A 26,896-nucleotide genomic window follows, 5' to 3' on the forward strand; every position below is an offset into this window, starting at 1 on the left:
ATATTTTTATAAGAATTTTCTCATACTGTCATGTTTGTTAGTCTGTGTTTTGTTTGCCAATATTGAAACAGATAATTAAACCGGTTGCCATACTTTTCGCTCAACAAACCCGGCAGACAATGGACCATTATTGAGCCATTTTGAATATGAGGAGTTGGAGCCCCATTGGACTAGTTTTACTGGAGAATTGCGGAAGTTACTAATCATTATTTTTTTAATAAACTACATACCTGAAGAATACTTCTACTTTACGTAGAATAACAACACATTTTCTTTTTTTATAAAGACCACACTCAATTTTCACACTATTCTCGTAGGAAATAAAACAACAACAAACTGTTTCAACAAACTGAACGAGTATTTCGTTCAGTATGTAGTTCAACAAACGCCCAAGAAGATCTAATCACTTTCTCAGTGGGTGGCTGCATTCAGGCTGCTGTCATAAATGCATCATTCTCTTCTTCTTCTTATTCTGGTTGGCGTCACCTCACGTCATGACGCCGATTTGATGGCACAGCAACTAAGGTTATATTGCCAGTTAATTTTCATTTGTAGTCCAATGGACTTTCTTTTCACTGGACTACAAGCGAAAATCTCGCTGTGTTACGGATGAAAATTCTTTCTTTCTAGCGAAATACTCGGATTTTCTCCGGACTAACACGATGCAACGTACTCACTAGTTGAGAGTTTCACCGGAAGTGGCATCATTCTCTCACTGTTCGTGTTTTGCTTATATCGCTCTTCTTTTTTTTTGTTCGACTTCATATGAATGGTCAACCCCGCATGTGCACCATAACAACGCATCCTCAGACGAGGTAAATGAAACTGAAATATGAGTTTGTTTGGTGTTAAAATCCTATGTTATTGGCAATAACATTTTGCATAGTAAGCATATATGAAGGGTAATAACTTATTGCACTTTATATGTACATTTCCTTGAAAAAATAAACCAAGTCTTGTAAGGCAAGAATCAGCAGAAACAGAACCTATCCGTTCGAGGTTAACTACGAGTGAGTTGGTCATACGCTGCTCTTCTCTAAGATACAGGCTTCAGTACATTCGTTAACTCACACACAGTACGAACGGTTAATTTCAAGTTCCTATCCGTAGTACGTAAGCGCTTTTTCAATTATGGTCGACGTGTTTCTGATCTGGTTAGTTTTTTTTACAGAAGGAAGTTGCTGTGGTCACTAAGTCTGGCTAGATCAATGCCAATTGCTTCAACCGAATCCGTTCAGGAAATTTGTTTTTACCGGTACTATCAAATGAAATGAAATCCAACCCCGACGTGGATTTACAGCAAATCGAAGGTTCAGCTAAAATCAGTGTCCTCATTACCTGTGATGATTGAAAATATTGAACTTACCATGCTTTGCTAAGATCTAAAATTAAAATCCACAAAATTTACGCTGCACTCGACTGATAACCTTTGGGTCCGAAATGTGCAGAACATACACGCAAGTTCTTTATACTCTACTCCAGAAATAAAACCAGTTTTTTTAATAACCGGGTTTTTCGGCGCTCGATTATATCAAATAGACAGATTATTTGCTCGAATTCGATTATTGAAGCATCCCGAAACAAAACACCGCATTTTACTGTCAATATTTTTTCAAACAGAACCAACTCTAAATATTTGCATAAAATCAAATCCCGCAATTTTCTGCAATAAAATGATTTTTTAAGACGTTACTCCTATATATTACACTAAGGTCTTTTTATGCATCTTTTTTTAATGAGAATTTTAAGAGTTATGCGGTTTTTTAAAGCGAAGTTTCAGAGTTATGCAGTTTTTTTTATGCGAATTTTTAGAGTTATGCGATTTCCTTTCTGTGGTTATTTTTTATGCAAAGTTTCAGAGTTAAGCCGACGACACGACCTGCCACTCGCTTTTAAAACTGTATCGCAAATCGAGCTACCCCTCAGTAACTGGTAATGTCAAAATGATATCTTATGAAAAAAGTTTAAAATTGGGAACGCGGTCAGAGAAATTGTTGTTTTCGAAATAACAGTTACAGTAACCCTAGTTACCATTGTTTATCTTTTCAAGGTAATCGTTCTCGGTTTCATTATTGCACATGCCCAATCTAGAGCATTTCAAAAGTTCTCATCGTCGACTGCAGATCTAAATCGGAATTGAGAGTTTTTATGGCTTGCTAATTTTGTATTTAAATATATTCTGTTCACTTATAATATGTATTCTTGTAGCCTCTCTTCAAAGTGCGTAAAGACCCGAAACTAACCGCTTTTGCGTTTATCTACGGCGTGATGCTTAGAGGGTGAAGAAAAACTCACCGTGAGACCAGAATGATCTTCAAACAATTGCATTGTAGTACTCAGATGAACAGTATGACCGCTAATGTTGGTGTTATGCTGCAATTTTGATGATGTTGCTACTTGTTAGATCATTTCGATCGTGATTGCAATTATTTATATTCTTTGAAATGTACGTACAGCATTCACAAATTTTATATGACTTTTTCACCAATATTTCAATTATATAAAAGTCCTACAAAAAATAAATGTTCAGTTACCGGTGAAATATGCTTTGATAACAATTTCAATCAACTGTGATCTGCGCTTCGCTGACATGGATTGCATTCAATGATATATGTACGTAGCTACATGCCGTTGTGTGAAAGAACCAAAAGAAGTGGACGAAACCGTAGGTCGAGTGGCCTACGCTAAAATGCGGAAACGGAGTGTCCCTTTTTAATTCTTCCCTCATATAGAATTCATATAATGTGGCCCTTATTACCGGTATCACTTCACGGTGAAAATCAAATGAAGTGAATGTAGGTATTTATCACAAAAGTCGCTTCGGAGGAAAAATTATTTACTTTTATGAGCTTGTGGTTATTACGAACATCACATCATTTTTTTGGAAAAATGATTTTTTTCACTACGTGACTACTTCAGTGTGTGTGATACTGGTAACAGGGAAAATCAAGTGAAGTGATATAAGTGTGAAGTGACAGTGAAAGTGGAAGTGAGAACGGTTATTAGGACCTGAAATTCTTTTTAAACGCCAGTAGAAGACGAGACAATCCGTGAGAACGACTTGACAGGGTATTTTGATTATTGGAATGAAATGCAAAATCGCGATTCTGAACATTAAGCAAAAAAACCAAAATCCCGAAACGACATTATCATTCCTGTTGTCATTCAAATATTTTTGATAGATACGTAGATTGCAAACGAAAAATTCAGTGGCGAATATATACGGATATGTTCCATTTTGCTCGATCATCATTACATCGCTTTATTGTTAGCGCCATGAAAACTGGTTTATTCCTGCAATCAATATAATTAGCCTAACTTGAAATAAACATTTTTACTTATAATACATCTTTTAAAGTATTACCTGTTTGTTTATTATGCTGTGCATGGTTACTATTTCGTAGCAACCACAGCAGTGATGCTTGTAAAATATATTTTTATTATTACCTAGGGGTCTTTCAATACTTCGGTAACTGATAGTGATCGCGCATGAACACTTTTTATTGCGATTTTTCTTCGAAGTGCCTGGTCGTGTCGTCGGTTAAGCGGTCTTTTTATGCGAAGTTTCAGAGTTATGCGGTACGTAAACTCGCATAAAAAAAGACTTTAGTGTATTGTTACAAAATTGTAGATTCAATGAGCATTTTTTTATATCCTAAGTCATTGCCGCAATGACAGGAACATTCAACGGCGAAATTTAATAGTTTTTGTTATCAACCACAATTGAATTGTAATTCCATATACTTTTCTCGTTTGAAAATGTTGACTTGGAATTCAAACATGTAATTCAAACACCCAATACGCAACGTCAAGTCAGGTCATACTTCTCAGTCTGACAATAAAGTTTCATGATGACATGAGTTCCTTGAACATCAGTTCAAATTGGTTTCAAATTATAATATAAATGTATTTCAGCGTTCATTATCAAATAGCTGCACGAAAAATTTCCATTTTAATATGGGAAATCAAACACTAATAGATAGTTCAGACGTAAAAGTTTCATTATTCCTTTCTTACTTTTTGTGGTATCTGCATAAATCTGTATTAAATTTGGGAAATCTGTATAAAATCTGTACTCTGTATTAAATCTGTATGCGCATGTAAAAATCTGTATAATACAGATAAATCTGTATAAATGGCATCTCTGCTTCCGAGTCACCCTTCTTGTCAGAGGTGCCAGGTTATTTTTTCAAAAATCTGTCAAAACTCAAAAATTTATCTGGATTTGTCTGGGTCTACTGCATACAAGGAAATTTTTGCCGGGCTTCATTTTCAATGAACAAAAAAAAGGTCTCCCACCTATCGTAAAGATGGCAAAACCGTAAAGATCTAGCAAGATCTGACAAAATCTAGGAAAATTTGGAAAATCTGGGAAAATTTGGAAAATCTGGCAAAAGATCTGGTTAGTTTGAGTGTCTGTCGAAACGAGAAATATCTGGCATTTGCCAGACAAATCTGGCAACCTGGCAACGCTGCTTCTTGTCATTTTCGCCCTGTTGAACACTGCTAAAAATCGACACATTTTTAAAATGTGTTTCTCTAAACACATTTCAAGTTCTAGATTCACTAGGATATCAAGTATGCTTCAAAAGTTTAGCGCATAAGTGTTAATACCATGTTCACATTAGCGCTTATATCACTTGATATACCGAGATGATACGCATATCACGTGGAAGTGTTCACATATGATCGAAATGATATCGTTTGACAATCAAGTTGTCATATTGAATGTTCCCATTAGGAGTAAGATCAAAAATATTGCTTTTCTCTCCTACGATTCCATCAATAATTTAAGTCTTGCATTTAATGGTCTCCGAACGCAAGTATTCGTTGAAAAATTCGAAATTATAATGATTGTTTATTGTCACTCTCAAAGTGACGTTCATAAATAAGTGCGTTCAATGCCATTATCCGTGTTGCTAGTTGCGATTTTTGACAACTCGAGATGATATCGTACATGATATCCCGTATATCATGCCAAAATGGTGATACGCGTTGACATCAAATTGTATGGGATATCAAGTGATATCGCACATGATATCATCGGATATCAATTCTATCTGTATATCACTTGATATCCCCGCTAATGTGAACATACTATAAGTGTGTCATCAAATGGCTCAATCATATCTCAGCACATTTTAATCTTAAGTGTGAACGACGACACGACCTGCCACTCGTCTATCAAAACTGTATCGTAAATTTAACTACCCCTCAGTAACTGGAAATGTCAAATCGAAAACGCTAGTGAATTTTTTTAAACTGGCAGCACAAGTTGATATATTTATTGATTTTGAATAACAGTCACCATAACCTTGGTTACTGCATATCGAAGGCAAGATGAATGTAAACAAAATAAATTTCAGATCGGTTATTATATTATGGAACATTTTAATGGATTTACCTGACTCGAGCGGAATGTAAAAATTGAGGAGTATGAGTTATGTCTTTTATAAAGCCAAGTTCAAAATTCAGGTCTTGACTTCGAACCGTTGTGTGAGAAGGAAGACATGAAAATGACCGACAACGAGCTGAGCGAGGCTATTGCTCTGCGGTACCTGCATAACGTACGGTAAAATGATTTCTTCGTGGAACTCCACTAGTAATCCTCGAATAGTGGCCAACAAAGTGAAATACTGTTTCCACTGCTGCGCAATCAACCGACACAAAACAATTTTGACACCGGCATATTACACCGAATCCTACTGCCCAGAAAAGCTAGCAGTTGAAGGTCGTCGGTTGAAGTGTACGGATGAATCGCTGGAAGCAGATCATTGTCCTCGTTCGTTGGTTTCATCCATAGTTTAGATTAAATTCCGAAAATCGAGTTCATTTAAATGCATTTCTGCTTAATTTGGATAAAGTTTAACACTAATAGAACTATTCCACCGCTTTCAAAACATGTTTATTTGTTTAGGGGTTCCTTGGTAACTAGTCCATAGCAACTTAAACAGTGTTGCTCGAGAAGATTATTTTTATTATTTACAAGGGGTCGCTAGATTTGTGGTAACTGGCGGTGAATCGTTAGCGAACAGTTTCAATGCTGATTTTTCTTCGGAGTGCCTGGTCGTGTCGTCGGTGTGAACATGTTGCTATCGAATGCTTCGAACATAGGACTAAAGTGTGTAACTTTATGACATAGATCAATCTCATAACATGTCAGTTTGAAGTGTCGCTGTATTGATGTATATATGTTTTCTCAATAATCGTTCTATTTCCTGACAATTGCGGCAATACTGAATGTCAAGCATATAATAAAAAAGTTTCGAATAAAAGGGCTGCAAGTATCTTTACGGGAGTAATTTAATCTGGTTTTCTATTACACAGTAAGTATATTCATTAAATTATCAGTGCTTTTCGAAACACCGTACCAGCAAGTGACAGATACTTTGTGTTTATTTTCACCTATTTTACCATGCATGACACAAAGCATCAAAAAATAAACTATCAGTTGATACTTAAACTTGAAGGAGAAAATAAACAAAGAGAAAACGAGAGTTATTTGCGCCGTTCAAACATTTACCAGAAATTGTTCTTTATTTGCATGACTCATAAAATGCTAACGAAATTGTGGATTAACAAAATTAAACTGTGCAATTCATTGAGTGATTCATAACGAAAATACATTTAAATCATACAATTATTAAAATATGTAATTAAATAAACTTGTATAAACAATGTTCACAAATTATTAAGCACCCAAATGATGACATTTCAATTTCAAATTCCTATGCACCACATATGAAAATGTATTATACATGAGAATTAGGTATAATCATAAATCAAATAAACATATATTTCCCAGTGTAATAGTAATGTAGTTGTGCAACCCGTGACACTAAAAGCGCCGTCTGGTGGAGAATGGGTGCGTAAATGCTCCTAAAATGCATGCATAAAGTTGCCTGCGCATTTAACACAACCACAGTAGCTAATGGAAAATAGTACACCCGTTACTCACTAGAGGTGCTGTTGGTGTCACCGTACAGTGGGAAATCTATGTTTATTTAATTTATGGTATAATCCTGTTAAAACCTAAGATTTTTCATGAATTCAAATAAACTTTTATGACAATTCGATTGTAAGCGTCAAGCGCATTGAATACTAAAAGTTGTACTTTTTCAATTTATCTGCCGTTTGGCGTATGGAATTCAAGTGTGTTACCAATAGAATTTAATATGATTACATTTGAATAAGATTTGAAGAGACTTACACTTACTATTAAAGTGTCGAGACAAATGCGGCGTAATTAAGTGTAAAACACTTCGGTCCAAGGAGTCGATTTTTATCAGTGTTAATAAATACCACTAGATTTTCTCGGAGATGGCTGAACCGATTTTGACAAACTTAGACTCAAATGAAAGGTCTCGTGGTTCCATGCCGAATTCCTGAATATCATCCGGATCCGACTTCCGGTTCCGGAGTTATAGGGTAAAGTGTGTTCAATATTGTACACCGTCACTTAAACTGGCGGAACCAAAACCTTATAAATTGTACAATAATAAATTTTCTCAAAAAAAGCCAAATCGAATTTCAGAAACAAAAAGTCAAATTAAAATAAACTTATAGTCCCATACAAAATTAATTAATTTTATCCAATGCTGACTTCCGATTCTGAAATTACAAGATGATGAATTTTTAAAATTCAAACCGATTCGCGAAAAAATTCTAATTTCTGACATTCAGTACAAATTTTGTCTGTATGATTTCTTTTTATACTTTCGGTTTTAGAAAGTACCCTAATACAAAATTCCAATAAATTGTCAAACAAAGTAAGGTTATCTCTAAATTCTTTACACGTTCGCTGTATTGTAATTATTATACCACTTGATATAATTTTATTTTCAGTGCAAAATAAACCCAAATAACTTTCCATCCGTCAAACTTTGAAATGTTTCGAAGTATCAGTTAAATTGAAGTACTAGAACAAAAAAAACTGCTCCACTGTTAAATTTTAACTAAAAGTTAAAATTTTTAGCGAGAATTTCCACGGCCTTAGTTACTTTTGTGTAAATATACACTGAACCGTTTTATTATTGCTTGGTTGTTCACAAGTTTTATCAATGTTATTTTAAAAGTTTATACTTATAGATACAATTATATCGAAATAAAAAATACTATCAACTGCAAATTTTTCCACTTCTTTAAAAAGTAAAGTTTTATGTTTTTATAGGCTCAATATTAGTTTTTTGTGTGCTAAGAATAATCGACCAATTTCATCAGTTATTTTCCGAGAAGCGATATCAACATGGTGCACAAAGTTCACGTCAAAACAGTAGAATTAACTAAATGAACGCTGACATTCATCTAGTCAATTTTGTGTGAAAATACACTGTACCTGTCAGGTTGTTCAAAAGTATTATCGCTGTTATTTCAAAAGTTTATACTTTCAAATTCAATTGTTTCGAAATCAGAAAAACTTTCAACTGTAAGTTTTTACATTTATTTTAAACAATTTCTGGTTGAACTTATGATTTTTTGAAGCCTTTTAAAGCAAAATTGGACGTGTTTATTAGCACAATAATATTTTGTTGTGTGAGACCGCCCTAAAACATGTATGTATATACATTTTTTTTTCTCTGGACCACTGTGCACTGGTATGGCGCTTCATTTCGGTATTTAATGTTGGAAAATGGTTTCGAGAATTATTACGTGCCACAGAATGTAGGTTTACTATGGAGACGCTAGTGAATGTTATCAGTACAATTTGAACTGGGAACAAACTTAAAGGCTGACAGTAGAGTTGCTGATTTACTACATAATTTCGCATATAGTTTGACACAACCGATTGGGAGTTTACTGGCCGATTGTTGCGCTACCATTCGAAACCGAAAATTGGGTCTAAATCTCCTTTGTGTACGAATTTTCTGGCATAAAAACTATTGCATTCATGTTTGAACGCAAGAACTCGAAACCTTTGGTGAAGCTAGACATCACATTTTAAAGCTTCAGTCAAATTTCTAAATATTCTGAATACTGCTTGTCTGTTATCTGTGGGTTAACATCCGAAACGAAATGAAACACTTTGTTTTCTTGTTTTGTTATCAGCTGCGTATTAAAAACTGAGGTCGTTCGCCAGAGAACGTAGAAGTAGTAAACGAAGTTAATAATAAACGTTGTATAATGCTGAATATTGGTTATTCTAAGAAATATTGTTTTGCTAACTAAAATTATTCTAGTTCAAATTATGCTAACATAATTTATTTGTATTGATCCTTCATCTTACTTGATTTAGTCTCCATGAAGAGTTGGGAATTTTCTAGTACGTTCTCACTTGAAAATCCATAATAATAGAGGTCATTGTTTTCATAAATCAAGCACAGTATGTCGGATAGAAAGATCAACTGTCATGGCCGACTGTTTCGATTTTCGTTTCGCACTACGAAATTCATTAATGTCATTTTCGCTTGATGCCAAACCTAAACCAGTTTCCCCCCTAACTGCTGTCAAACCGTTTGTTTGAAGCTAATTTTGAACCTAATCTCAACGTTGTTGAACTGAAACTCGAGTCAGTTTCGAACCTGCTTTTTGTCAGGTTTGCTCAAATCGCCGTTGCTAAGTGCGATACCAACAGAGTTTCGTGAAAAGTGTTTGTTTGATGAAACTACCCTGAAACAGTTTCAGTTTTCTTAAGCTAAAACGACATAAGTAATAGTGTTTGACGATCCACAATTTCCTTCCCTCAACATACAACTTATGAGTCATGAAAACAAAAATAAAACAGCAAGTAACGCGTTCACGAACATTTTCATTATTTTCCCATGCCGATACTGGATAATTTCAGATGGAAGGAATACCATCTAGGGTAAGGACTTCCTATTTCATATCATTTGTAAGGACGTTACCCTTAAAACCTGATTTAGCCATGACATGTAACCAGCAAATTTTCATACGTAATCAGTGTTTTACACGAATGTATCCCGCCTTGATCACAAATGATGTAAGATGGAATTGCTGTACGTAGTTGCATACGTACTCGCACGGCATTCCGGAAAAAAAATCCGCCACACTTCCCTTTCGATGGAAAGAATTTCACCGTACCGCGACATGCTTTCCCGAAAGAACTGAGCGCTGGTCTGCGGGGAAAGGTCATACATGGGTACTTTTATGGCATTGTCCACCATGTATACAGGGATTTTGTATTTAATATTGTCACACTCAACGGTGTGCACCTCGTTATTAACTGAAGCGAATGCAATTTCATTTCTTTCACATTTGAACATAATGTACACACAGTTAGACGCCTTGTTGAATTGAATCTCACTTACATTATTAACGTCTAGACGCATTCGTTCATTAAGCAAGATTTCAATTTCGATAATTTTCGACTTGTCGGCTGAGATGCGAGCTAATTCAGCTGTTTGTGAAATAACATATCTGGTTCATTTCGGTATGATATGGGCTGTGTCTTATATTTTTGTCGTGAATACTACTTACTTTACTAGGGGGCGCCTTTTCAAAATTTATTCTGCGCAAGAATGGGCAGAACTTTTTCGCGAACATCTTTTGATATACTTAACCCAACAACATACATTTTTCTGCAAGCTATCGGAAATATAATGGAATTTGGAATTTGTGATTAAGTTTTCAACAGTGTGAGATTGCCATGAATAACTGAAAAACAAAGTTTCCTACAACTTTCGAAAATAATGAGGAAAATTTATCACGTTTGCTTGCCTTTTTCGCACCCGGACGACGGTTTCGAGGTAATCAGGCACATATGAGTTCCAATTATATACTGAGCGAGTATACAAGGTAAGTTTTGCTTGAAAATCGTTCATTTCTTCTAATACTTTAGACGGAACTGGATGGTCATGTTTAGAGATGTGCGAAACAGCTCATATTGGTGAGCAGCTCCGAACCGATCAGCTCACCAAAATGAATCGATTCGATGTATCAGCTCATCAGCTCATTTAGTTTGAACTGATAATTAATTTTGTGACCGGTTTTTCTTGTGCCGTGACAGGTAAGAGTTCTTAATGATAATGTTTCATTTAATCCGTTGAAGAAGGATAGATACTGGCATGGAAGAAATAACGAAACTTGGTGCAAACATTTCTTCTCGAAGATGCGTTCAGCTCGCATCTTTTTCCTCGCTTCCCAATGCGGCGAACTGGGTAGCAAATGACTGAGCTGGTGAGCTGCGGTTCTTTTAAAAAGAGCTGTGAGCTGTCAGCTCACTTTTATGATTCGATTCATTGGAACAGCTCAGGAGCGAGTTGCCCATCTCTAGTCATGTTCTCCCACCAACATCAGTAAGAACAAAACAAGTATAAAGCGTGAAACGCCCATGTCGTGCCCCACCTCAAAACAAACTAGCGTTTTTGACAAATAGTTTATCCAGTCATTGAGTATGCAGTTCCAGTTTGGTAAAATTGCGCAAAATGCCACAAAAACAAGCTCAAGTCATTCAAAACAAATTTTTAAAATGATTGTAAAATGTACATACGATTGCTGAACAAGAAACAATCGAGCCGAAATTTGAAAACCCGCACAATAAGTTCAAAACTAAATGTTCAACTTCTGAACATGCCATTATTAGAGCGCTTTACAGCTAGAATTAGGTTAGGTTAGTTTAGGTTAAGTAAATAAAAATATACAATTTCAAGGATACAAATCTAAACATAAAATAAAAGTCACTAACAATGTAGGACAGAAACAATAAGAAATACAACTAAATTTATACTAAGGCTGTTAACCTTAACCCTTTAACTTTTGGTTGAAATCTGACACTCGAGTGGTTATTTTGATGTTGTCAAAAAAAACCCTGCTCGAAAGCATGGTTATTTTTGACAGATCGATGGTTATTTTCCGACACTGAAAAAAATCTTGCAAAGAAAATTCTAATATCTATTCCATAGTCAAAATTATTTCGAGTGAAAATAAACCCAAATAACTTTCCATTTGTCAAACTTTGGAATGGGCCGCAGTTCTAGTTAAATTTAACTAACACACTCAAGTGTCAGATTTTAACCAGAAGTTATAATTAACCGCAAAATGGTTTACAGCTTAAATAGTAAATACCATAGATGTAAAGTTATAAACTGTATCACTAAAATATTGTAGCCACTGTATATAGATGTTGACAAAAGTGGATAATAAATAAAATATATAATGTAAAAAAACAAAAAAAGTCGTGCTCTCATTTGGACTTCGGTCGTCAAGAGGAGCAGTCGGCAATGGTACAAAACCTCAAACGCTCAGGTCGTGTTCTCGTTTGGACTTCGGTTGTTGGAAGCAGCAGACACCAGTAATGAGAGCAGACCTTTTGCGTGATACAAAACCTCAAACGCTCAGCTCGCAGAATCAGTTCCCCTTCAAAGAGGATTGATTGCACCATCCTGCTGCTGTTCGTTTGCATTGGAGCAGAATACTACGAAAAATGGACAACAATAGGGAACATAACGCAAAATGGCTAATGGCTCCAAATGTTTGATATCTTAAAGAATTCCACAATTTGGCTCTTCTGAACTAAACCGATTCCGGCTATCCTGGTTCCCAGTCTCCGGTTCTGGAAGCACCGGAAATAGTGGTCATATATACCAAAATAGGTCTTACTCACTTTTCTCAGTGATGGTTTGACCGATTTCCACATACTTAGATTCAAATGAAAGGTCTTAGGTCCCATACGGAATTTCTGAATTCCTTCTGGATCCGACTTCCGGTTCAAAAAATTTAGGGTAAAATATGTTGAATTTTGTACACCGTCACTTAAACTGGTGGAACAAAAACCGTAAAAAATGTTGTAAACTGGACTCAAAACTGTTATTACCAATCTTAAGGTCAAATGAAAGGTCTTATGGTTCTACCAAAAATTACTGCATATTTTCGGATACAACAAAAATTCAAATCGTGGCGATGGCAAAATTGTATAAAACCTTCAAAATTTGAATAAAAACTATTAGAGCTTGTACGTCATGTTAGTTGGTGGCCGTACGAACTCACTTCGATTATACTGGTTCTCGGGTGCCGACGCCGGTAGTGCAATCCACAGTGAAACCACTTCGTTTTCTTAAGGATGACTTACGCGAGCAAAGCACTGTTTCATTCTGTATGTTATACTAGTTAATGCACAAACAATCCCTTGGTTTCTTTCAAAAATCGAAAAATTTTTTTGAATAGAATACCACAATATTATACATGAGAAAGGCATCATTACTTGTACTAGGATGATTAAAACAGGTTTTTTCGTATTCACGACATCCAGTTATGTCTCTGACAATACACACCCGTACTTTTTTCATTTTTGAAATCCTTTTCATGTTTCGTACATACCAGAACAGCTAAAAAGATATTCCGATAACTGATTCGTTCGCCGGGAGCATAGCTCATCTAATTTTATTTGCTTTAAATCATAATTTTAAAGAAGGATTGATAATCTATGCTGTCTTTTCTCATTTTTATTTTGTTATCTTGTAATTTTAGAAACTTTGCGTGATAATTATATGTAATGTCATCAGATTGTCAATGAAACATTGAAAATAGTTTTGACATTTATGTAATTTCATTTTTATTTATCATAGGAACATTGGCTGCTTTGATGGGTATATGTGCGTAAAGAGAAGTATAGATCGTGAATAGTAGCGTATAAATAATGGATGAACAAGTATTCGAGCCTGATGATTTGTATAGAAGGCGTTTCGATATATGAATTTAAATATATATATATATATATATATATATATATATATATATATATATATATATATATATATATATATATATATATATATATATATATATATATATATATATATATATATATATATATTATTATTATTATTATTATTATTATTATTATTATTATTATTATTATTATTACTTATAGGTTTTGATTGACTTTATCACCCAATATAGAATATGTATATAACACCTATTAGCCAATAATGATTGTTATATTCTGAACATCTTGTGGTGTATTATGGGGGAGTTACTGAATTTATTGTCTTTCAAATACTGGGCATAATCACGTCAAATATCGCTTATACTGTGACTTTTCGAGATAAACACAAAACTATTCTCATTTAGTAATAGTTTAATTTCGACATGGATAAATATAGATAATAAATAGATATTTATTAAAACGAGCAAAGAATATTATTCAAATCAAAATGACAATGCTACTTAAGGTTCTACTTACAATCTCACAAAATCGGCCATTGTTGAAAAGTTTTCTTCGCTATTGCTTGATGAATATTCAAGAAAAAAACATCAGTTTATTTAGAAAATGTTTTCGCGTTTTGCAACAATTGACGTTTTTCTAAATGTACAAAACGAACTTTTGGTATCTTACAAGTTTTGAAAAAGTTCTGTATGAACATTCTCGCTACTTAAAAACATGTGGAACCTTTGATAACTTGATGGTTCAGAAAAGGTTTCACATGAACTTTTTTACTGCCTTAAATAACACGTGGAACCTTTGACAACCTGAAAGTACAGAGCTCACAAGTACAAAAGCTCTTAGGGTACATTCTCGTTGCTTGAAAGGTGGACAATGTATTTCAATTGCTTAGAAGTTTGTTTAGTTGTGTAGTAGGAATTTTGAAGTGCAGATAAAAAACTTAAAAACTTTGTAAGTTGCTCAAGTCAAATCATTTTTTTCTATCCAAACATTTTTTTTACTTGGGAAAATAATACCTCATTTTACTCTTGCCATTGTATTGTATACAATAGGTCTAAAATTATGGTAGCTTTCGTTCAATTTATTCAAAACACCGAATTGGCGTACGCTGTTGATGCAACGTGGATCCAACCAAAATTAAATAGATTTTCTTAACAAGATTTAACTACTTGGACCTGACATGTTCGAATAAAAATATGTTTAGTATTAACCGGTAAATTTACACATCAACGACCGCTTCGATTCATTCAACCACGATGCTCGAAAACTATCAAATTACCACCGATGGAAGCATACCGTGGTTCCAACGGAAACCTGCAAGGCGTACAAAATTTTAGAAATATGTATACCGACATGTACGCGGGACAGGGCGAAGAATTGAAGTTGGAGTTGATGGTCCCAAGGGCCACTCTGACGACGGCCGAGGGGGAAGTTGTAGAAGTACATACCGGTCGGTGCCTTCGCGGTACTGCTCATCAGTAAAGGAAAAAGGGCTTCAGTATAGTTTCAACGCTTGTTCGTTTATGATGTTTACACAGAGTGGTTATTCGATGAGAGGCGAGTAGTGCTTTAGGATTGGAGCTTTGAGATGAATACTTGGCACTAACACAACGGGAGCAAATTGTATCCAGTTGTGAAATGGGCGGATAGTGTATAATATTAACGTCGTACTGTTGTGATAAAGTATATGTATGATAGCGAAAAACATCGAAACGGAATCAGTTGTTTTTCTGTCAATCAAGTTTATATTATCGAGTGTTCTCAAAACATCTGTGAGTCCAGTTTTTAAGCAGATAACACTGGAATTATGCCTAGATTGTTTCAGAAGATCCTCCAGTCGTGTAATATATAAAACTTAAAGGAACAATTCAGCAATGAAGAATCTTTCCATGAGATATTACTTTGAATAAAAACATTCAAACATTCATCATCGAAATATATCACGGAGGATGTACACGTGTCATTAATACTTCGAGTTTAATTTATGCAGTAGCGAATCTGTTTTCACAGAGTTGATCGAAATCTAACACAGGTGAGTCACACAAACATTTTATCAATATTGGTTACTTGTCAAATTGGAAAACAACCAAGATAGCGCTTCACTGTGATTCTACACTGGTGAAAAGAATAAGGAAATGACCCTGACTGTATGAAAATTCGCCAATGTAATTTAGTCGAGTAATCAAAAACTCTACTAGGTTTGATGAATGTGATACTGCATTTGCGATGTCAGTATGTCAGCGATTAATGTTGGTTTCTTTTTACGCAAAGGCGTCGTAAATGCAAAAATGCACATCTATCGTTTCGATGCAAATCAAATGTATGGCTAGTAGATATGGTCGGGTTTCAGGTACGGGTTAAACATCTACTAGCTAGTGCAGCGATCCTAGTGACAATAAGGTTCTCCAGATTTGAAACGAAATTATTACTAAGTTAAATATAAAACGAATGTAAAACAGATAAGATATGTCGTTGGATTTTACGAATTTTTCATCCCTCTTAAATTGTAGGGGAGACCGGGCTGGTTTGCCGAAGGGGTAGGTTGACCGAGTGGCTTTTCTGTATTTATTATGCGCAGTACTTTTGGTGAAGTCTGAAGTGTTTTTGGTGAAGTATTAAGTCCCGAGACTAACAATGGAAACAACATTTTTTTTGCAAAATTTTTTTTAATTCATCAACATAATCACCTTTTCGGGTGATACAATGGTTCCAACGTTTTTCCAATTTTTCAATACCATGTTTATAAAAAAATTTATCTTTCGCTTCAAAATAAGCTTCAGTTTCAGCGATGACCTCCTCATTTGAGCCAAATCTTATTCCCTGGAGCATTTTTTTAAGATCAGCAAAGAGCCAGTAGTCACTGGGAGCTAAATCTGGCGAGTATGAGGGGTGGAGAAGCAGATCAAAGCCCAATTCGTTCAATTTCGCCATTGTTTTCATCGACTTGTGGCAGGGTGCATTTTGTTCCATCGAAAGCAATCGCGGCACCCACTTGAAAGAACTTTTTTCATGCTCAATTTTTCATGAAGGATAGTAAATACACTCCCATATGATATCTCTGTCATCTCAGCAATCTCACGGAGCTTCACTTTACGATCTTTCATTATAATTTTAGTCTCGGGACTTATTGATCCATGTGTTAGTACGACGGTGTTTTTGTCTTGTCGTTTGAACAGGAACACTTTTGTTCTTTTTTCGGCGTTGATGAGTAAATTTATGTTTTTGTAAAGTAGTACGTGTAACGCGGATCAATTTATATCCGATTTCCGAGAACATGGTGTCATTGGAAAGGGCATTCGAAACTTAACAAAATGGTATATCGGTTTCCAGTATAACCTTACTTTTATTTTTGTTCATCGTGATAGTTCTCGAAAACATTTATTGGGGTAGGTTGGCCGAATTTTGTCGGTTGGCTGAGTTTTCATTTTAGCTTAGAGCAATGTGCACTTGAATATTCGTAAGATGTTTTGAACGGAATTTGATACTATGCTAATAATTTTGATTATAAGAAAAATATGTGAGAAAGAAATAATGCAAAAAATTAAGATACTAACAAATAGCAGTAATAGATTCGAATCATTAAAAGTTGGAAATTGTCGATAAAAAAGATGATTCCAATATTTTATGTTTACTCTTTGCCTTATGTTATGAAATCACTGTGAAAATCAACTTTTTAACCGAGACCCGGAGGTCTGAATGTCATATACCGTTCGACTCAGCTCAACTAACTGAGCAAATGTCTGCCTGTATGTGTGTGTATGTGTGTATGTAACAAAAATATGCACTCGATTTTCTCGGAGATGGCTGGACTGATTTTCACAAACTTAGGAATTATTTTGGGATCAAAAAAATGAAGTAATCCGAATTTTGTATAAAGCACTTTTTAATATGTATATGCTGCATTTTTGACGGCCGGAAACATAATTCAAGTAAATCTTGACCAATCGATTCAAAAATTTTACGGAATATTCTCGATAGTTATCTCCACAGAGGTACGTATGTGATTTTTACTGTGAGGCACAGGTAGCACTTATGTGAAATATAGGTGTGATACTTATGTGAAGTGTAGGTAGTTCATATTTGTATCACATAAATTCTACCTGCCTTTTTTCGTAGATTTTATAGAATAATTTTGTGAAATTTATACGAAGCTCATTTAAATTGTACTGTAAAATAATTCCATCTAAACTTACTTTTTATCAGAATTTTTTATTTTTGGTGCACAGGATCCGCGTAATACCAATTGATTATGCAAATAAGTTCGTAGAGCCATTTCGTACATGGTACATTTGCTTATAAATTTTAAAAAATGAACATATGGTTGACAAAATGAATTCTAATAAGTGCAAAAGTAAGATTTATACTGCTTTGTATTTTTTGGTCAAATTATGCGCTAATACTTATATCTATAAAACAAATCCCAAATAATGTGTAAAATAATGTAAAATTTGATGCTAACATTTGTGTGTATGATTTATCATACGGTTGCATAATTTCGTTTAGAAAAGATTTTTAACAGTGGTTTCGCGTTTCCCATAATCTTCAACGCATAATATGATGGAACTGATGATATCAGTTCATTTGATTCAAATTTTAAAACCCCCGGGTTTTACACACATAGAAAACACGGGTTTCACACACATAGAAAATATGTGACAACAGCAATAATTCTGACATATGGTTCATTTCATATTCAATCATGATCCGATGGTTGTTAAGAAGATCACGTAAGCTCCGTTGACAAAGATCAGATTAACGTGTGGATTTTTTGGGGATATATATATATATATATATATATATATATATATATATATATATATATATATATATATATATATATATATATATATATAAATATATATATATATATATATATATATATATATATATATATATATATATATATATATATACATATATATATATATATATATATATATATATATATATATATATATATATATATATATATATATATATATATATATATATATATATATATACATATATATATATATATATATATATATATATATATATATATATATATATATATATATATATATATATATATATATATATATATATATATATATGAGAAAGGCATCATTACACCACTAGGTGGATTATAACACAGGTTTTTTTCCACTAATAAACGTTTTCCTTTGATTGATTTGATGTGTTTCATATATTTTTTCAAACTCGACCAACCTACCCCGGCCCTGGGGTTGGTTGGCCGATTTTTTCTCCGCATTTGATTGTAAATAACTATATCCCTGTTTTTTATTCAGGAATGAAAATATTCACATATACGATTGTAATGGCAAGAATAAAACGTTTATCAAAAAGTCAAACCAGAAAGAGCACAGAAATTCCGAAAGCAAATCTCGGCCAACCAGCCCCGGTCTCCCCTACTTGTCTCATAGTACCAAGGTAGTTAATAGTAGTTCAAAAATATCTTCACCCAGGGACTCTCAAATTTGAACCTAATGAACTTATACACGTAGAGAAGAAAACTGTAAAAATAATCAAATTCGGGTTTCGCACAACGATTTTTTTAAATAGTGACAAAAGAAAATCAAGTTTGATATAGCAAATGTTTTTACTTGAAACTACAAAACAATATTATTAATTAGTTTGTTTTGATCCATATTTTGATAAAAATAACAAATATTTTACTTTTTACATAAAGTTAAAAATTTGAGTGCTTTAGAATTACAAACATTGAATCAGTTGAAATATGTTAGTTTATAGCTATTAGTTAATTCAACTAACGATTTTGTTTGTTCATAAGAATTCAATGATAAAAAAATTTAAAATTTCAAAATAATTTCTAATTTGATACTGCTTTTATTGCGATTTATACTCACTTCAATTTTTTATTTTTGACATTTAACCCTTCGCATAACAATCAAATCAAATCAAAAACACAATTTAATTGGAATCTGAAGAATATCGAATATGGCGCCGTAATAATCGAAGGAGGAAGTAAACAAAGAGAGGTTCTCAGGCACTATTGTCGTGGGATTTGGTACTTCATCAATCCAGTCAAGATCTCTATCTATCCTGCATCAAAAAGAAGAAAACGAGTTTTGAAATATCATGTAGTTTCTAATAATCATACTAATTAATCACAATTATCTTACGCTTATATTGTGGAAAAGACTCCATTCAGTTACACTTATAATACGTGCTCAAACTGTTATGGTTTTTCAAGGATAAAACATTGCTCTGGTTGATAAGAAATAAAACAGATTCTGGTTCATTTGTTGACATGTAATAAACAGTTTATTTATTTCAATAATAAAATCAGCCGGAACAATATTTTTTCGTTTGGTTGGAACAAACTTTTGATTAACCCATTATAACCCGGGGGTTTTAAAATTTGAATCAAATGAACTGATATCATCAGTTCCATCATATTATGCGTTGAAGATTATGGGAAACGCGAAACCACTGTTAAAAATCTTTTCTAAACGAAATTATGCAACCGTATGATAAATCATACACACAAATGTTAGCATCAAATTTTACATTATTTTACACATTATTTGGGATTTGTTTTATAGATATAAGTATTAGCGCATAATTTGACCAAAAAATACAAAGCAGTATAAATCTTACTTTTGCACTACCATTTCTAGTTGTTATTAGGTCAAAGGTCAAGGATCGAAATTCAATTGAATTTTGATAAACAAACTGCAGAATTGACACCCAAAGAAGTCTTAAAACTAACCAAAGAAGTTGCGTAGTGTAGTTTATCTGTTTTTGTTATCGTGAAGCTGTTGGGTAGTGCAGTTCCACAGTAAACATTTTTTGAAAAATATATATTTCGGAATATCGTGCACCTTTAGCCCCCCAATTCAATTTATTAATTCTTATAGATAAAGTATAATTTGCATTAAGGAAAATTCCATAACCGCCATTTTGATGTTCTATACCGTAGCAATTATTGACATCAAATAAACTTTGAAATTCAAAAACGAGGAAAACCGTATACACAAGTTTTGACGCAATGAAAATGAAAAACCCTGACTACCGGTACATTTTTGCCCAAAATTCAAATCGCCATAGAGAATCATAAAAAATTATAGGTCATATTAGAGCACGGTTGAATGAACCGAATGTCACTCTGTTGATCCAGCTTTCAGTTCCGGAAGCACCGACAATAGTAATAAAATGGAGCTCACTTTACTTTCTCACATATGATTGAATAGATTTTCACTAACTTAAATTCAAATGTAGTATATCAATGTAGTAGTAGTATGCAACAGAAATCTTCAAAACTCTTTTCTAAACTTAAAACATCATTATACCACTAGGTGGATTAAAACAGGTTTTTTTGAATGGGATTGTGATAGGCTATGCTAACGTAAAAGTTGAAATTCTTTGTGTTCATGACAATGAATTGCAAAGCTGTTCATCAGGTGTTACTGACGAGCAGAGATGTCAGATTCTTGTCCACACCGAGGATGCAAAAAACGAAGCATCGCACAAAGGGGGAAGCGCACTTCTTCTCAGTGTCGAATAGACAGCATTTGAATGTGTGCTTGTGGTTAAAGCAGCTGGCGCGAGTAAAACACATTCTCTTCGCATGAATCGCTCTCACGCGCTCTCGTCTAAATACACCCAAGTGACCACTGGCGCGTGATGGTGAGCGAACACTTTGTGAACTTCAATTAATAGAGAGTAGATCTGGTCTTGCTATGAAAAATTTGCAAGGAAAACCGAAAAATTTACGATAAATTGTTTTATTTTGCTGATTTTGCGTGTCCACGCTTCTTCTACGCAAACCATACACCAGAGTGCTCACCGGCGTGTACACCTCTGTGAAAGTATCTGCATCCACCTCAGAGAATTTATTAGCTTTGCTCTAGCACTTTGGTGCGATTCAGTGGAGGAGGTAAAATGAAATAAACAAACGCACTCATGATGCGTGCACACTTTATACAACAGTGGTGTATATATGTGAAAGAGAAGAGCTCTCGTTAAAGTTGTCAGTGCGAGGGGAGAAATTTGGCTTGCTCTTCGTCACACAGAGGAGATGGACATCTCTGCTGACGAGTCTGTGATCATGGCTATCCAAAACGTAGATGATCTTGAATTATCTGCAATATTTTTCGACAAATGAAAAAATTCAATTGCAGGCGATCAGAATCTAATAATACTGATGGGTTTTTATTAACAATATTTTGTATTTCCAGCCTATTAGATGTTACTCTAGACCAAGGATTGTAAACTTATAGTTGTACGAAATGAAAAACGAATCGGCTATAATTGATAGGAAATCTTCACAAAATGGAACTGTTTCGAACCAGAACTACGGTGCAATTGACGATATAAATACTATCATACCTTCAGGCGAACCGGCGGACTCTATTAGACCAGGCGCAGGTTCATCTGCAGCTGATTCTCACATGGAGAAACGATCAACGCTTAGAATTGTCGAGAAAATAGGCTTCGGTCTGGGACATGTTTATAATGACCTGTGCGCCGGTGTGTGGTTCAGCTACACGCTACTATTCATGCAAGGTGTTCTTGGAATGCCAGCTCCTGAGGCTGGTGCGCTGGTCATGCTTGGACAAGTGGGTGATGCTGTTGCAACTCCTATTGTAGGATTTGTAACCGACAAATACGGCACTAAAAGGCAATGGCATATTGTAGGTAAGTTCATTGTGAATTATACAAATTCCAAAATCATTCGATACCATTTCAGGCACGTTCATTGTGTTCCTGACTTTTCCAATGATATTTTCGCTGTGTCCTTGGTGTGACATTGCCCCCCATTGGTGGGAGATAGTGTATTTCGTTATTGTGATACTACTTTTCCAATTTGGTTGGCCAATTGTGCAGATCACTCATCTAGCAATGATACCTGAGTTATCAAGATCTCAAAAGGATCGATCCGATTTAACAGCTGTACGTTATTCAGTCTCTATTGTATCCAATGTAGTGGTTTACATAGTCACCTGGGCAGTGTTACGAACTCGTACAACTGCAGACAACCAGATCGGGCCCGGTGATGCCTATCGGTTCCGAGTAAGTTTACATATTTAGGGCTTTGCTCTTTACTTGCTATACTGTGCAGCTAAGCTTGCTTGTTTTTCTCTCTTTTATTTCATTCCTCATTACATTGCGACCTGAACAGGATATATCGTTGATATTAACCCTAGTGGGAGTTTCTATGTCCGTCCTGTTCAACTTTTCGCTTACTTTCACTGGATACGAACATCGAAGGCACGCTTCATTGCAGCATAATGTCATAAAAGCAAGCAGTATTCGAGAAAGCGATCCAGAAACACAAAGTTTATTACACCCTGAACGAACTGTAATAAGTTGTGAGAATGCCGGCTCCTCGGCTACTGTGCCAAATAATACAACCAAAGATGAGGTCGTTATGAGAAAACCGAAGAAAAACTTTTTCAAATCTCCACTACTTTATCAAAATGCCTTACTGTGAGTATAAATGAGGTGATACTTATTTACAGAAAACGTATCTTAATTATAATAATTATAATACCTATATATGATAAAACGGAATTATAATTGTAACCATACTTTACTCTTTTTTTCAGTTATGTTTTTTCGCGTCTCTTTATGACGACCTCCCTGGTGTATATGCCACTTTGGCTTGACGAGCGCGCATTTCAACCAGATCCAATAATAACAAACGCTAGTGTAGAGCACCTCGCAACCGTCCCACTGGTATCCTTTCTGGCATCCTTCATTGCATCGGTGGTGCTCAAATATATCAATAAACATGTAGGAAATAGCTTCGTATATTTTGTCGGTTCAAGTATAAGCTTAAGCGTGTGCACCTGGATAGCAATGTCCTCAGGATCTGCCACTTTCAGTACCATCGAGCTTCTGACAATTGCATCGTTGTTTGGGGCTGGGAGCTCTATAACCATGATCAGCAGTTTGTGTATTACTGCTGATATGATTGGAAAGCATGCCGACCAAGGAGGCTTTATTTATTCGGCCGTTACGTTCACCGATAAACTCATTACTGGAGTTGTAGTGGTAATCATTGAATCAATGTAAGCTCATTTGGAATACGAATTTTTATTTTATTTATAAATTTGGAACATATTGCTCCAGGAAATGTAAGGATCGAAGCGATTGTCCGGATTATTATCGAAGCGTTTTGGCATATGCATGCGGAACAGCTGCTGGACTCGGATGTATAACGCTGGCAACACTGGTGTGTACAGATACGCGCTCAAGTAGACGACAACAATCAAGATAACTATGACCAACAATCGAGTACCTATCAGCATTAGCAATAATTTAGCACGTGATAATAAATGTTGGCAAATGACATGTTTTAAATGTATATAAATTGTGATCTTTCTCGTGGTTTCTTTAAATATTAATTAGCCAAATAAACAAAATCATCTGTATTATATTGTTTATCGCATAGTTTTAATTATTGTTTGATCACAAAGGGGCGACGTGAGTCACATTTTTTCGCCGACGAATGTATATTTTTGTCGACTTACTTTACTATGGGGCACCTTTTTAAAATTCGTCCTGTGGAAGAATAGGTAAAACTACATCGTGAATACTTCGAGTTGTACCAAACGCGTCAACATAATTCTTTCTCCATGTCATTAGAAGTATGATTCGTGACTAAATTTTCAACAATTTGATAGCATGCAAAACTAAAAATTAAGGTTTCTCAATTTTTCGAAAACTTTGACGGTTTTGAGGTAATCAGTCCATATCATATTCAACTAGAACAGTTTATATAGTACTTTCTGGATTCTGAAACTGAATTTTGGATTGCTTTCTGAAAAATCCGAAAACTGTATTTCGTAACTGAACTAAGAACCTGGGTTCTAGTCCACATGAACTGTGAACCTAATTTCAAGTTAAGGATTTTGTTTCCGGATTTAAATTCAGAATTTAAAACTATGACTCTGGAACTGAATCCTATATAAATGTAATCCCGCTGTTACCTCGATGGAACAGAATCTAAAGCTAAAACCTACCTGACGTATATTGCACGTTTTCAACCCCACACAAGAACACTGGCAGTGTTTGAAAATAGTTTTGCGTTATCTTAGTGTTACAAAAAATGTTGGGTTGCTCTATACTAAACACAAAGATGATCCTGGATTTAGTTGTTATGTTGATTCAGATTGGGCAAATGATCTAGCAGATCGGAAATCCACTACTGGGGTTCTCATCAAAGTCTATGGAAATGTTGTGCAGTGGTGTAGCCGTAAACAAGCTATTGTTGCTCTATCAAGTTGTAAAGCTGAATATGTAGCAGCTTGTGATGCCGCTAAGGAAATGCTGTTTGTTATTGAAGGTCATGAATGATTTGAATCTGAAGGTGCAGTTACCGTTAACAATTCGACAGTCCCACGACAAAAGGGCCTGATTTCAAGTGATCTTAACCAAGGAATAAATTATCATTACGAAATCAGAACTGATCTGATCTCTAAGTGATTTTGATTTTTGTATGATCATGATCATGTCAAGTCGAGATCAGTAAAGATCTAAATTATAAAAAAAATACTTCTGATTCGATCGGAAATGATTGATGTAGAAAAACGTTTTTAATCAGCAAAAGTAGCCGGAGGGGCGAGTAAATTAGCGAAATTGTTAAATTTACCTAAAATGAGTATTGAAAGATGATGCCTTCAAAAGGTTGAACTAAAGTTATGCACTGATAATTTTAGTCAATTTATATGAGCTTGGGTGCATCAACTGCTGGGAATTGGAATTTTGCGACGGCAATTCAAACGCGTCATTTAATCGCCAGCGCGTTCCGTGTGTTTGAAACCCTTCGCTCCTGTTACTTTTATAAATTAAAAGCGTTTTATTGCTAATGCATGAACATCATCACCGATATCAAACAGCTGGAAGTCAAACAGTCTGCTGGAAGTAAATCAATGATCGAATTTGAAGCATAAAATTTTTGCGCATACCCGAAAGATTACGAGATGATCCATTCATTAACATTTTCTAATTTGTCGCCAAATCTTTTTCATCTTAAACAAGGTTAACTTTATCACAGATTTCAACTAAAATAGTTGTTGATTTTGCATTGCGATTATTGTTTTGCTTTCAACTGTCTTCGGCATTTGACAGCATTCAAAACCACATATTTTTCAACTACTTGAATATATGCAAATCAAAAACCATATTGGTTGAATCAAAAAGAAATTAGTTAACTCAACTATCGCAAAAATCAAAAACTGCGATATCGCAATTTTATGATCGAAGGGTTCTCCGTGCGGTTGAAAAATAATAAGGCCGCTGGCGTTGACCAACTACCAAGCGAGCTACTAAAACACGGTGGTAATGCACTAGTGAAAGCACTGTACTGGGTCGTTACCAAGATCTGGGAGGACGAGATTTTACCGAAGGAATGGATGGAAGGAATCGTGTGTCCCATCTACAAAAAGGGCAATAAACTGGATTGCTGCAATCACCGCGTGATAACTCTGCTGAACGCCGCCTACAAGGTACTCTCCCAAATCTTATGCCGCCGACTTTCACCGATTGCAAACGAATTCGTGGGACAATATGAGGCAGGATTTATGGGCGAACGCGCTACCACGGACCAAGTGTTCGCCATCCGCCAGGTGTTGCAAAAGTGCCGCGAATACAATGTGCCCACATGTGCGTTGTTAGAGTATCGGGGATAAACTCGAGTCCCTTCGAAACTCGCAGAGGGCTACGGCAAGGCAAGTATGGCCTTTCGTGTCTGATATTCAACATTGCTTTGGAGGGTGTGATAAGAAGAGCGAGGATAGACACGAGTGGCACGATTTTCAGAAAGTCCGTCCAGCTACTTGGTTTCGCTGATGATATTGATATTATAGCACGCAACTTTGAGAAGATGGAAGATACGTACATCGGACTAAAAGCTGAGGCCAAGCGGATCGGACTAGACATCAATGTGTCAAAGACAAAGTACATGAAAGGCAGAGGCTCGAGAGAAGATAACGTCAGCCACCCATTACGAGTTCTGATTGGTGGTGATGAAATCGAAATGGTCGACGAGTTCGTGTACTTGGGCTCACTGGTGACTGCCGATAATGACACCAGCAGAGAAATTCAAAGACGCATATTGTCAGGAAATCGTGCTTACTTTGGACTGCGCAGGACGCTTCGATCGAGCAAAATTCGCCGTCGTACGAAGTTAATTATCTACAAAACGCTGATTAGACCGGTTATCCTCTATGGGCACGAGTCCTGGACAATGCTTGCGGAGGATCAACGCGCACTAGGTGTTTTTGTACGGAAGGTGTTGCGAACCAT

The 26,896-nt window shown here is 35.2% G+C and overlaps 1 protein-coding gene across 2 annotated transcripts; it reads left to right on the forward strand.

Moving 5' to 3' along the window:
- Positions 1 to 15,118: 15,118 nt before the first annotated feature.
- Positions 15,119 to 24,033, forward strand: LOC131436655 (major facilitator superfamily domain-containing protein 12-like). Of its 2 annotated transcripts, none has more exons than XM_058605499.1 (7): positions 15,119 to 15,390; positions 15,444 to 15,650; positions 21,823 to 22,282; positions 22,335 to 22,657; positions 22,767 to 23,074; positions 23,194 to 23,658; positions 23,720 to 24,033. In XM_058605499.1, exons 3-7 carry the CDS (start codon positions 21,874 to 21,876, stop codon positions 23,865 to 23,867), a joined length of 1,653 nt encoding a protein of 550 aa, XP_058461482.1. In that variant the 5' UTR covers positions 15,119 to 15,390; positions 15,444 to 15,650; positions 21,823 to 21,873; the 3' UTR covers positions 23,868 to 24,033. The 2 variants fall into 2 exon arrangements, with proteins under 2 accessions (XP_058461482.1, XP_058461483.1); XM_058605500.1 differs by having other exon boundaries at positions 15,447 to 15,650.
- The last annotated feature ends 2,863 nt before the right edge of the window (positions 24,034 to 26,896 follow it).

This window comes from Malaya genurostris, chromosome 3, assembly GCF_030247185.1.
Source record: "Malaya genurostris strain Urasoe2022 chromosome 3, Malgen_1.1, whole genome shotgun sequence".
NCBI classification, from domain to species: Eukaryota; Metazoa; Arthropoda; class Insecta; order Diptera; family Culicidae; genus Malaya; species Malaya genurostris.

Coding starts and splice junctions, on each gene's coding strand:
- LOC131436655 (XM_058605499.1), top strand. CDS start 21,874: ATGAAAAACGAATCGGCTATAATTGATAGGAAATCTTCACAAAATGGA. Junction 22,283..22,334: donor AAGGCAATGGCATATTGTAG/GTAAGTTCATTG, acceptor ATACCATTTCAG/GCACGTTCATTGTGTTCCTG. Junction 23,659..23,719: donor GTGGTAATCATTGAATCAAT/GTAAGCTCATTT, acceptor ATATTGCTCCAG/GAAATGTAAGGATCGAAGCG.